The sequence below is a fragment of the Panthera uncia genome, chromosome A2 (assembly GCF_023721935.1).
Source record: "Panthera uncia isolate 11264 chromosome A2, Puncia_PCG_1.0, whole genome shotgun sequence".
NCBI lineage: Eukaryota > Metazoa > Chordata > Mammalia > Carnivora > Felidae > Panthera > Panthera uncia.
The window spans coordinates 62,141,332-62,153,813 of NC_064816.1; the positions used below are offsets into that span (position 1 = coordinate 62,141,332).

Genomic DNA, 12,482 nt, shown 5'->3' on the forward strand with positions numbered 1-12,482 from the left:
ATTTTTAGGAATCCTTTTTAGCAGTTTCATTAAACCTTACAGGTCCATTTGCAAACACCATTTCGCTGGTTCCCTTGCTCACGGCTGTGAGTTACATGCAGCGTATTTCCTTTTGTTAACTTCCGCATCCGGACCACCTTTTCATTCTGCCTCACGTATCCTTGAGGGTTTGTTTTCCTGTTCCCATAAAGAACGTGTGAGTGATAATTTAGGGTCTGCTGGGTCTGACTTTCAGTCCTACATGTAACAGCCTGGGTTTACAGCTGTGATCTTAAAATCATTTGCCCCCAGAACTTTGTGAGCCCTGACTAACCTGTTATTTCCTACAGATCATGGGGTGTCTCAGCCTCCACAGCCTCCACAGCCTCCACAGCCTCCAGAGCTCCACGGAGCCAATTCCTACCATCAGTCTCCTGTACCTCTCTGTTATGCTGCTGGGCCATCTCTCTGGAGAGCCCTAATACCCTCAGAGATGCCTCAGCATTCTTCCCCAACCTCAATTCTTGCCGGGTACTCGGTGGACTTTTTTTAATTTTACGTGAATTCTCAGGTATTTAGCTCAGGAAAAGCCTCCTCTTATTAATGTGACTCTTGACGTCCCTCTCTCCTTTTCCTTTTCCGTAAGATTCCCCTTACGTGGAAATTAATTTCCTGGAATCTATCTTTCATTCCACTTAACTCCCAGTTTCCTTCTCTTCGTCCTTCTGCTTGACAGTCCAAAGTAGTCTCGCAAGTCGCTTTCCCACGTCACTAGGTTGGTTTCAGCCTTTTTTCAGTTTACACTTCTGTCCCTCCACTAAGATTTTTATTTGGACAGTTAGGAGTCCTTCCTGCTTCCTGAGTCTTTATCTCACAGCTGTGGTGCCCGTGACCCAGTGGGTCCAGCAGGGGCGTGAAGGGCCACTGGTGTCTCCGTGCCGTGGGCGCCTCTAATGCCTGTTTTGCTGGCAGACTCCCTCCCTGGCTGGTTTTGAGAAGCAAGGAGCTGCTTGGGAAGGCCTGCATGACCAGGAGCAGGGGCCAGCCGACAGCAAGACCCCGAGGTCATCAGTCCTGTCCGCTGCCAGCAACCCAGGAGCCTGGAAGGAGCCCCTTCCCCGGTCGGGCCTCAGCTGAGCCCGCAGCTCCTGCCGACACCTCCAGGGCAGGCCTGTGAGCGCCCCCCACAGAGGCCCAGCCAGGCCTGGCCCACGGAGACGGAGATCATTCACATGGGCGGTTTTATGCCACTGTGTTTGTGGCGAGATAGTTACCCCGCTGTAGTAACTCCTGTAATGGCATAGCTGTCTGTTTTTATTTCATGGCCACTGTGTCTTCTGGGGTCAGGAGATTTCCAGGTTGTGCTCAGTCTCCCGCACTTGCAGGCTTCCTGGGGATGAGCTGTCCTGCTTCTCTGGGTGTCTCCCCAGCTGCAGGATCTTCTGAGATGCCTGGTGAATCCTGCGTGGTTCTGGGGGCAACGAGAAAATGCCCGGCTGTTAGGAACTCTTTGTGGCTGTGATGGGGAGGCCAGCAGGTGTCAGGGACATAAGGACAGTAAGCGTAAATACTCCAGTTAGTGACGTTCACCAGTTAAAGCCAGGAGTCGGGGCGGGGTGGGTGGACTCAGGCTGGGAGTCCGTGGGGCTGCCCTACACGAGGGCTCAGGGAGGGCCTTTCTAAAGACACCGTACATGAGGCACCAACCAGGAGGACACGGGGAGCAGAGAGCGTGAAGGCCCCGGCTGCCTGTATCAGCGTCCAATGGCTGCCCTCATGCGTCACCACAAACTTAACAGTGAGAGTAACTCAAATCTATCATCTGGCCATCGGGGGCGGGGGGGCGGGGGTGGGGGGTGGGCAGGCAGCGGCTGCCTGAACCCGGCTGAAATCAAGGTGTCGGCTTGCCGGGGCTCTCACCGGGGATGTCTGCGGGGGACACACCTCCAGGCTCATTCAAGGTCCTTGGCAGAATCCGGTTCCACGTGGTCACAAGACCGGGCCGTCTGCTTCTGTGGGGGCGTTCTCCCTCTCCTCCAACACCGTACCGGAGTCAGGCTCACTTCTGCCTTTGGCGTTTCAGTGCAGACTTTTGCACAAGTAGGCGGAAAAGATGAATGTGTGGCCTAGTCCGCTATTTTAAATGCAAAGCTTCCTATTGTGCCTTTTCTTACGAAGCTATTATTTTGTTCTGGGAGGAAAAAAAAAAAGCTGGTGTAGTTTTTTGTTTTTTTTTCTACATGCGTTTTAAGGGCGACTGGGCAGCAGATGTTAGATACAGACATAGGGAGCAACCCTCTGACCTGGGAGGATGGGACCAGCAAGATAGCAAGGCCTGCTCTGGGGTCGCTCGGAGGAGGTCCAGGCCGTGGGTGGAGGGGAGAGCAGAGCCCACGGGTTCTGCTCTGCAGGATGCTTGCTCTGGCCAAATCTAAGGAAGCAGAGACTAATTTTAGCCCAGGTCAATCTTTCAGAGCCGAACAGATCAGGACAGCTCGAAGGGCTCCTCGGGCCTGGCCCCAGTGGTCACAGGTACCTTGCGGGTTGCTGAGATGCCTGAGCAGGCCGGGACAAAACACCCGGGGTCTGGTGCCTCGTTAGCCACAGCGTACCTGACTTCGATGCCACCGAATTCCTAATTTGAAAAATATTTCCCCTTCTCTTAAATGATTCATATATTCACTAGTACATTTTGCTGACTTGACTCGTCACCAAAGCTCTCCCTTCATGTCTTCCCAGTTTCTAAGTTTTTTTTTTAAAGTTTATTTATTTGAGAGAGAGAGAGTGGGGGTGGGGCAGAGAGAGAGAGCGAGAAAGAGAGGAAGAGGGAGAGGGAGAATCCCAAGCTGACTTCACACCGTCAGCGCAGAGCTGGATTCAGGGCTCAATCTCATGACCCTGGGATCATGAACTCAGCCGAAACCAAGAGTCGGATGCTCAACCAGCTGAGCAAGCCAGATGCCCCACCCCCACCCCCAGTTTCTATCATAAGCCAAATTAGTGACAGTAAACAGGTAATAGTTTGCAGAACTACATTTTTTTTCAATACTTCCCATAGTACCCAACACCTAGTACTCTGTAAGCACTTGTCTAATTGATAAATATTTGGTAACTGATAACAGAAGAGCAGATCTGGGTGTGTCTTTGGGATTATCTAATAGGACATCCTTACTTTTATGACTAAGAAAGCAATTGCCTGAGAATGTATTACAAACCATTCAAGATCAGTCACTTGTCTTTTTCTAAAGCCCATTGCAAAGTTCTCTCCATTATACAAATTTTGTTAATGTTTATTTTTGAGGGGGGGGGAGGAGTAGAGAGAGAGGGAGATACAGAATCTGGAGCAGGCTCTAGGCTCCGAGCTGTCAGCACAGAGCCCGATGCTGGGGCTCATACCCACAAACCGCCAAGATCATGACCTGAGTGGAAGTCACTTAACTGCCTGAGCCACCCAGGTGCCCCAAAACTCTCTCCATTATAAACTGCATGTTGGAAAATAAAAGTTTTATTTAAGGACAGGCAGCTGGGTAGACTTTAAACAACTATTCCACTGGCTTGCTCACCACCAACTCCAGATTTGAGGTCAAAAGCCAGGAATCCATGAAAAAAGTTAAAAAATGTGTCATTAAGATAGGCAAACCAAGAAACAAACGCTTAAACTCTAGAAAGCACACTGATGGTTACTAGACAGGAAGTCGTGGGGGGGGGAGGGATAGGTGATGGAGATTAAGGACAGCACTTGCTGGGGCACCTGGAGGGGCTCAGCCAGTTGAGCATCAGACTTCGGCTCAGGTCATGAACTTGTGGTTCGAGAGTTCGAGCCCCGCGCCGGGCTCTGTGCTGACAGCTCGAAGCCTGGAGCCTGCTTCGGGTTCTGTGTCTCCCTCTCTTGCCCCTCCCCTGTTCATGCTCTGTTTCTCTCTCAAAAATAAAATAAGCATTAACAAAAAAATAAGCATCTCTGAAAAAAAAAATAATGCACTTGCTGTGACGAGCACCGGGTGATGTACGTAAGAGTTGAATCACTGTACTGTACATCTGAAACTAATATTATACTACATTTTAACTAACCGAAATTTTAAAATTTAAACCAAAGCCTCAAAAAAGAAAAAAAAAGTATCCTTATCTGACCTGCCCTCTTGCCATGGACCTGGACAGAATCCTATCTTCCAATCAGCTCTCTGGAGGTGGATTTTAATTAAAAACACTGGGGAGTAATTCTGGAGGCCAAGACATAGGACTTAAAGATGAGTAAGTGGAAAATCATAATCTGGGATCTACGTAAAAGTTCTGAAGTCTCAAAAGAGTAACAAAACTAAAAGACACTTATTTAATTAGATTTACTCTGTAAGTTTAGACGACACAGTATGTACGATGAAACACAAGTATCACAAACACGAAGCAGAACGTGCTAGAATAGACAGGCACGCAAAACAGCTGAGAAGAAAATGCCCCCTGCAGGTCAACATGGGCAGTCAGGGCAGACAGAAGGACGCACCACATCCACGTTGTTGAGCAACCACGATCCAGGCCTTTCCCACCTGTATTGGACTATTTGACCCTCACTCTCCAACAGGGTAGGCATAGACACCCTCACGTTAGAAGGGAGCCTGAACAATTAGGTGGCCCAGAGTCAGACTCCAGCAGCAGGCCCACGCGGCTCCAAAGCCCAGGCCCTTTCCCCGGACTCCAACCTCATCAGGGGCCAGGGTGGAGGCCAACTGGACAAAAGTCTAGAATTGAGAAAATGAATTCGAATTTCAAAATGAGAAAAGACCACAGATTGGAACAGATAATTTCCTGAAGAACACACAACAAAAGAAATTGTATGTGCAACCCCAACATGTTAAAAGGACTGATATTTAAAAATTCCCATTACTGTATTCCTACCAACTCGTTTAGGCACGAATGCACAAACGAGTTACACGCACTGGTAAAACCGTGCGTGTATTTCCATGAAGGAAACGTATCTTCCAAAGACGTGAAAACCCGGGTGAGTGTCCACTTCTCTAATGAAACAATATGGCTAAAGACACTGCAGCAGAAACAAAACCCTCAGGAGGGAAGAATTCAGCCGAAGATTTTCATATCTAATCATAACGTGGAGATACAAAGACATCTCTAAGTTTCTGGAAATTTCCTACCCGAAGGCATACTCCGAATCCCAGAAGGCGGGAGAGGAAGAACACTTCCATGAGGCAGAAGCCTGAAACGACCACGCAGGGATTCCCCAGCTCAAACTTTCTCTCCAGCTTCAGAACCTCCTGCCTCCTTCCCATCAGGATTAGATTCTCACTTGAACAGAGCAGAGCTTAACTCTGGAGAGAGAGACGTGGGCTCCGCCTGAGTCGAGACGAGCTGAGCCACCCAGAGATTTTTGTCTTGGACATAATCCCAGCTCAGTTCCACAAAGAGAAGGGGCCCGTGGCTGGTGACCAAGGCTGCCGAAGGTGGGGGCTGGCAGGAGTGGCTGTTAAGAAAAAACCGACTGTCAACATTACGGCCAAGCTATAGAGCTCAGTAAGACACAAACAACTCCTGGGCGACTGCGGATGACCTAGTGAGCTGTGGCAAGAGTAAAACCCAAAGGGGAGGGGTGATCTGGGAGAGGATTCAGGGAAGAACCCACAGAAATTCCTGGACATCAACACCTAGGAATCCCAGGTTACTTGTAGTGCTGTTTACGCAGAAATGAAACAGGACAGAGACATGCTTTACATTTTAATAATGTGCGACATGCTTTACACTTTAAAATATTTACCTAAAACCAGAGACGAGCAGTTTAACATCCAAATTCTAACAGAAGGCAATGGCATGTTTCAAAGGGAAAAACTCACAGTTGGAAAAACAAAGCTTTCAAGGGAGTACAAAAATAGAAGGCGAGCCAAGAACAAAAATGAAAACAACGGCCTAAAGTCACCTGTCAAATTCCGTCTTCACCTGCACTGTCAAGAGAAAACATTACAACTTGAATGTCACCTACATAAGACCAAGGTTCTTTGCCTACTGTTCACCGCTCTGCTCTCAGTGCCTGGAACACCGGCTGGCATCCAGCACCATTAGAACAGACGGATGTGAGCAGAACACTAACAAAAACTGCGGGGACCCAATGTCCACACGGGACAGGTAAGGAGGCATGGTGGTTTCCTGCGGAGAGGAATCCCACATATGCATGACTTTTCTAGGGGACAATTCAGGACACGTGCCAACAGCCTTAAAAACGTGCAAGAATTTAATGAAAGAATTTACCCAGGAGAGGCATATTTGTTTTTAAAAAAGATCCCTAAGGCATTCAACGTGTTTTGGTGTACAATGAACAAAGGGGAAACCGGCTCGTGTCCTGCCCTGAGCGTCCCCGAGCAGAGGACTGGATAAATTACAGTCCATCCAGCGTGGGATCCTGAGGGAGGATGTTGTAAACAGAGCACGTTCACACGGGAAGCGACGGTGACAGAGAGGCAGGCTACGGAGGCGACCGTACAGCCCCACCCGGCAGGAGATGTCTGCAAGAACGGACAGCGTGCTCCCCAAAGTGCTGGCTGGGATGACCGCGATCTTCCTCCTCTTCGTCTTGTTCAGCTCTCTGCCCTGGTATTTCGACGATGAATGTCTACTGCTTACAAAAGGGTCCCACGTAGAAACCTGCAGACGTTCACTTTTGAGAGACCGATGCTACAGGCGGTGAAGTACTACCAAATAAAATATTAATCTTAAACACATTCTACCCCCCTGGGAAAATGCACCTTCTTCATCCTTCAAGTCTGCGGACACGTCTCTGATACTAGATTACACCTGGCTACCACTGAATGCGTCTCCCGCAGGCAGCCCTGGTAACAGGAGGCAACTGTTACGCAGTGACGAAGAAGAACAAAAAACTGGCACTCTCGTTCGGCTGTTTGGGGAGACCTTAAATCCCCTGCACACCAAGCGAAGCGGCTTCAAATGTAAACCACCACCCCGGCCAACGCGCAAGTCACGTGGTCGGCAGAAGGAACCTTCTTCAGCGGGAGACGCGCACCCATCAGATGCCTCCTCACATACAAATGAGAACCCAGTTTCGGTGTGAGCTCACTAGTCATCATACTGTCCATCTTGAAAACAAAGACCCGCTTTGAACAAAAGAAACACGTTCGTTCATATTTTGTACAAATAGGCTCGCATATCAGACAGTAACTGGAGGGAAACCCAAGCTTCTATTAACAGGGGCTAAGCCAATCAATTGTAAAATTGCAACTATTACTACTCTATTTTTTCTGAGGTGTAGAATTCAAAATACACACTGAGAGTACGATGAATAACCCCCCAGTTTCCCAAGCTACAAAGTGGGAAAGGCCGTGTTACCCAGGTGCCTTCTTCAAACTTCAAGTGTCCCGTCTACCGCCCACAACCAAAGGTTCTGTTCCAGTTTTCGTAAAGCTCTAAATCTTTAGGAGACACGCTGGGTCGCACGGTTCTGAAAGCATTTTCAAAATCGATATAAGCTATTGGTCGGACTTGATCTGGTGTCACGGTGGCGATGTCAGCAGCTTGTAAACTGCGGATGGGCCCAAGCGACGCTTCCCTGCACAGCTGTGTCATGTCAGCCCCCGAGAAGCCATCAGACTGCCGGACCACCAGGGTGACCTCCTCCTCGCTCAGGCAACACCGCTCCCTGGACATGAGCTTCGTCACCATCTGTCTCCTAGCTGAAGCTTCTGGCAGAGGGATATAAAGCCTTTTCACCAACCTTCTCCGGGCAGCCTCGTCAATTTCTTGGGGCCGGTTGGTCGCCCCCACCACCAGAATACGGTCTTCAGAACAGGTGGCTGCTCCATCTAGCTGAACCAGAAACTCAGTTTTTATCCGTCTAGAAGACTCGTGTTCACCATCTGCTCGCTGAGACAACAGGGAATCGATTTCATCAATAAATATCACAGCCGGCTGCTGGCACCTTGCGACAGCAAACAACGCCCGGACCATTTTCTCCCCCTCTCCCACCCATTTAGAAGTCAAGGAGGAAGCAGAGATACTAAAGAACGTTGCCCCAGACTGGCTAGCAATGCACTTGCCGATCAGAGTTTTGCCAGTCCCCGGAGGCCCGAAGAGCAGAATTCCTTTAGGGGGTCCTCGTAAACCAGTAAAGATGTCCGGTCTCATCATGGGCCACACAACTATCTCCTTTATTGTGGCTTTGGCAAATTCTATTCCTGCGATATCGTCCCAATTTACCGGCGGCCCGTGATCCATTATCTCGTTCATAATAAGTTCGATCATCTTTGGCTCCAGGTTCTTCAGACGCTCGTCAGCTATGTGTGCTGGTTCTGCAGGGCCTGTGCCCGAAGGCTTACACTGTATTCCCCCATGCTGCTCTCCCCCGTCCTGCTTAGGTACAGGAGGAACGAACTTCCCAAATATGCCTCGGGACCTACTGGCTCCCAGAGACTTCTTTACACCGCCATACGATGACCCTGATACACGCTGGGGCTGGGGATTCTTTTTCTGCTGATCTATCCATAATTGTTCTTTTGCAGTTTTAAAAGTAGGCAGGCTACTCTCTTCTCTCTGGCCGTTATCTTCTGTTTTACTAAAAGCCTTATTCACTATTGGGGTGGAAAGTGCATCGATGATGCCAGAACCATAAAAAGCTTTCTGCGCCCATGGATTTTCACAGCCAGAGGGCAAACAAGACTGATTAGGTGAGGACTTGTTCAGTCCTATGTTGGCTGTGGGAGAGCTGTTATTTTCCTTTTTGACACTTCCGAACAGCGGTGTGGCATGGAATTTTGCGGTAGCAAGTTCACCGGAAGGTGTTAAGGACGTAGGACACGTCTTACTGGTGTTAGTCAGCGCAGGTGGCCGGGCATTCAGAGGGCATGGCGAAGGAGTGCCCTCTGGGATGTCTTGGGTCCCGTTCGTATTATGAGCCGAGTCCGTTAACGGGCCCCTGTCCCCAGAGCCACCACAAACACTAAACTTAGGAGGATCGAGGACAGCGGCCTCTTTATGGATTAATACCGACGCGTCGTCAGGTGCCAACAGAGACTCTCTGGCTTTCTGGCCGGCTTGCATCATCTCCTGTACGTTACTCATTTTGAAAACATTATTTATTGACAATCCAGACTGCCACCTGTCACTGTCAGTTTGCTGAGATCTTGCTAACGTTAAAATGCTTTCCGCGTAGTTATTCAAGCCGGTCTCGACGTTGTCAGAATCAATAACTGCAGAGTATTTCTCTGCATATTTTTTGAACAGCACAGCGGCACCGAGCTGGGAGATCTCTGCATTTGCCCACGCGTACTGAATGCGTAGTATCTGTGCCCGGTATGCGTCCGCCTTCTGTCCTGATGTACATATGCCGGATGTAATGGCAAAGTAATTCTTCTGCCATTCACTCAAGTGCACAGACCTAGAGCTGGGGGCCTGCATGCTGGAGGTTCTGTAACAACCGACAAAAATGAAACAGAATCAGTACCAAGAAGGAAGCAAGGACGCAATCAATACTGTAGGCATACTTTTTAAATCTCTGCTCATCTCGAAAAGTATACTGGACTTCTCGTTTATGAGGACAGGCCACTTGTAAGAGAAATAGCTAGTGAATCAGAGATGTCAAGCATTCAAGATTAAGAGCTGACTCAATAATGCTTTGTTATGGGTGAGATGGTTTTAGTCATATAATTTTCCCTGCACACAGGGAAAACATTCATGACGTTTTGATGGAAAACGGTTTAAAATTAATCAGTAGAGGAAAGGCAACACGTTAGAGCCATGGAACCACAGACGAACAAATCAGGACAAACCAGGCAGAGGTTTTCAGTTCCGTCCTTAGGAAAAATCAGATGATCTGAGCCAAGCCTCTATCACTGAGCCCTCGGCTTCGTGAGAGAAATCATAAGAATCAAGTCAAATAATGAAGATGAAAATATGGTGAAAACTACCATTCTCATGCCTATGACACAAATATAGAAGCTGAGGCTAAGGTCGAGACCTCACTGGAGATCACAGAGCGAGCCTGCAACAGGCCGGAATTCACCCTCGGGCATGCTCACGCAGGGAGTGGGCGCCACGCACAGGCCCCGCCAGCTGCTGCCCCCAAAGGTCACAGCAGCACGGATCATAATCAGCAGCAGCCATCCTACACTAACTGTCCTTAGGGACTTACTCAAGCATGAGCACGGAAAACAGGATGCCCGATTGTCTCTCACAATTTTCCAAGTTCACATCAAGTGCTAAAAGTGAAACTGTCTGGGTGCTTGGATGGCTTAGTCCGTTAAGCATCCGACTCTCGGTTTCAGCTCAGGTCATGATCTCGCCGTTTGTAAGTTTGAGCCCCATGTCAGGCTCTGTGCTAACTCACAGACCCTTCTCGGGATTCTCTCTCTCCCTCTCCCTGTGCCCCTTCCCTGCTCGCTCACTCTCTCTCTGTCTGAAAATAAATAAAAACATTAAGACAAATTTTTAAAAAGTGGAACTGTCATTATGAGAACAAGTCTGCTAACATACAAACACTCTATGTCTAAACAGTCTGCCAGTAAAGTGCTTTTATTTTAGGTTTCTTCTCTCAAGTTATTTTTATAAGCCTCCTTACATTAAGTCAAAATTATTTTACCAGAATTACAGATGATTGTAATCATGTTTTGCTAGATGTGTAGAATTTACCTCTCGATCTTGTAAGAAAACTCCTGAGTTTCCGAGGAATACTGCAATAAAGGAGTGTTGTAAAAACTAAGAACTCCTGTATTTTAAAGTCTACCTCCCAGGGCGCCTGGGTGGCTCTGTTGGTTGAGTGTCTGACTTCGACTCAGGTCACGATCTCATGGTTCGTGGGTTTGAGCCCTGCATCAGGCCCTGTGCTGACAGCTCAGAGCCTAGAGACTGCTTCAGATTCTGTGTCTCCCTTTCTCTCTCTCTCTCTCTCTCTGCCCCTCCCCTGCTCACACTCTGTCTCTTGCTCAAGAATAAACATTAAAAAAAAATCTACCTCCCAAACTGCCATAAATATAGCTTAATAATAATCTGTGGGTCCCTTTATTGTACAAGCCGTGTTTAATACAGCTGTGTATCTCCCATAATACCCTACAAAGAACCTGTCACATCATAGGTAAGTGTTCATAAATCTTTGTTCAGAAAAAAAAATAAAAAGCCTTAAGATCCAGTGAGATTCTAATTTGCTTCAAGCAATAAAGCTAAATAAACGAGTCAAAAGTAGAACTGACTTCTGACAAGCCGCCACCCCTCTTCCCACTATACCATTTTAGCTTAGCCTCTTTGATCCAACACTGAAAGTGAGAACCTGAGAGGGAACTTGGAAAACACTGATCACCAACCTTCTCCTCAGGAGGAACACCCTCTTCCTCTCCATGGCTTCAACCCCCAATTAGCATCTGCAATCCTGGGATTCCTCCAACAGCTCAGAGCTCCAGTCTCCCTGTTCCCAGGATGCCTTCCTTTCCTTTCCACCTTCACCACTGTCTTCGAAATCCACCTTCCCAGTCTCCTTCCTGTCAACTCAACCATTTACCCAACAAATATGGACATGAACACCCAAACACCGGTTTCGCCAGCACTGATCAATGACACAAACATCGACCACAGTTACCATTTCTGTCACTTTGTTATGGCATTTCTTCTACCTAAAACTTACGGTTTTAGTCAGGCACGTAAGCCTCTGACTTCATTCAGCTCAGGTCATGATCTCAGGGCTGGTGAGTTCGAGCCCTGGGTTGGCTTCTGTGCTGACAGCTCAGAGCCTGGAGCCTGGTCTCCCTCTCTCCCTGACCGTGCTCCGCTTGTGCGCCCGGACACTCTCTCTAAAATATAAATGTTAAAAAAAAAAATTAAAACTTATGGCTAATTAACACTTACATATGAGCTGCATTTCAATCTTTTATTTTTATTTTGATCATTTTCTGCTTATTTTAAGAATGTGATATTTGTCTAACTAAATAGTTGGGTTTCTGGGTATCCACTGGAATAAAAACTACTGAAATCCCCACGCAGCTCCCACCGCGTTGCAGACGCTGGGCCCGCCCCAGAAGCAGAAAGGCACAGGGTCTGAAGTCTGGCTCCACTGCCCACCAGCCACGACCCTGACCATGACCAGCCAAAGCGACTTAGCTAACAGGGGCTTTAAATCCTGCAAAGCACTCAGAACGGTTCTCAGCACTTAGAACAGACTCGACCAAATGCTCCGCGTCCTCAGCCCTCGCAATACGCCCTCCAAGGGGGCGGGCGCACTGGCCGGGGACGCCGGAGGGCAGGGTCCCTTGGCCGCAGCCCCACCACAGCCTCCCCCACCCCGAGGGCCGGGCCGCGGACCACGCCATGCAAGAGCAGCCCGTCCCCGGCCCGGGAGGTGCGGGACCCCGCTGCCCCCGCGCCGGCCGGACGCCCCTCCCCTAGGAGACCTTCACCTAAACCGGCGGGCGCCGTGGCCACGCCCCCTGCGGGACACACTCCGGGGCTCCGGCCTTCCCCCAGCCCGGCCGCCCGGTCCCCCGCGCTGCCTCTGCCCCCGGGCCCTGCGG

The 12,482-nt window shown here is 49.1% G+C and overlaps 1 protein-coding gene across 1 annotated transcript; it reads right to left on the reverse strand.

Annotated features, from left to right (window-relative positions):
* Nucleotides 1–6,552: 6,552 nt before the first annotated feature.
* FIGNL1 (fidgetin like 1) lies at nt 6,553–9,527 on the reverse strand. The gene has a single exon (XM_049641231.1). It carries the CDS (start codon nt 9,382–9,384, stop codon nt 7,354–7,356), a length of 2,031 nt encoding a protein of 676 aa, XP_049497188.1. The 5' UTR covers nt 9,385–9,527; the 3' UTR covers nt 6,553–7,353.
* Nucleotides 9,528–12,482: the final 2,955 nt, after the last annotated feature.

What these genes read in the sequence shown, in the direction of transcription:
- FIGNL1 (XM_049641231.1), bottom strand. Translation starts at nt 9,384, where the DNA reads ATGCAGGCCCCCAGCTCTAGGTCTGTGCACTTGAGTGAATGGCAGAAG.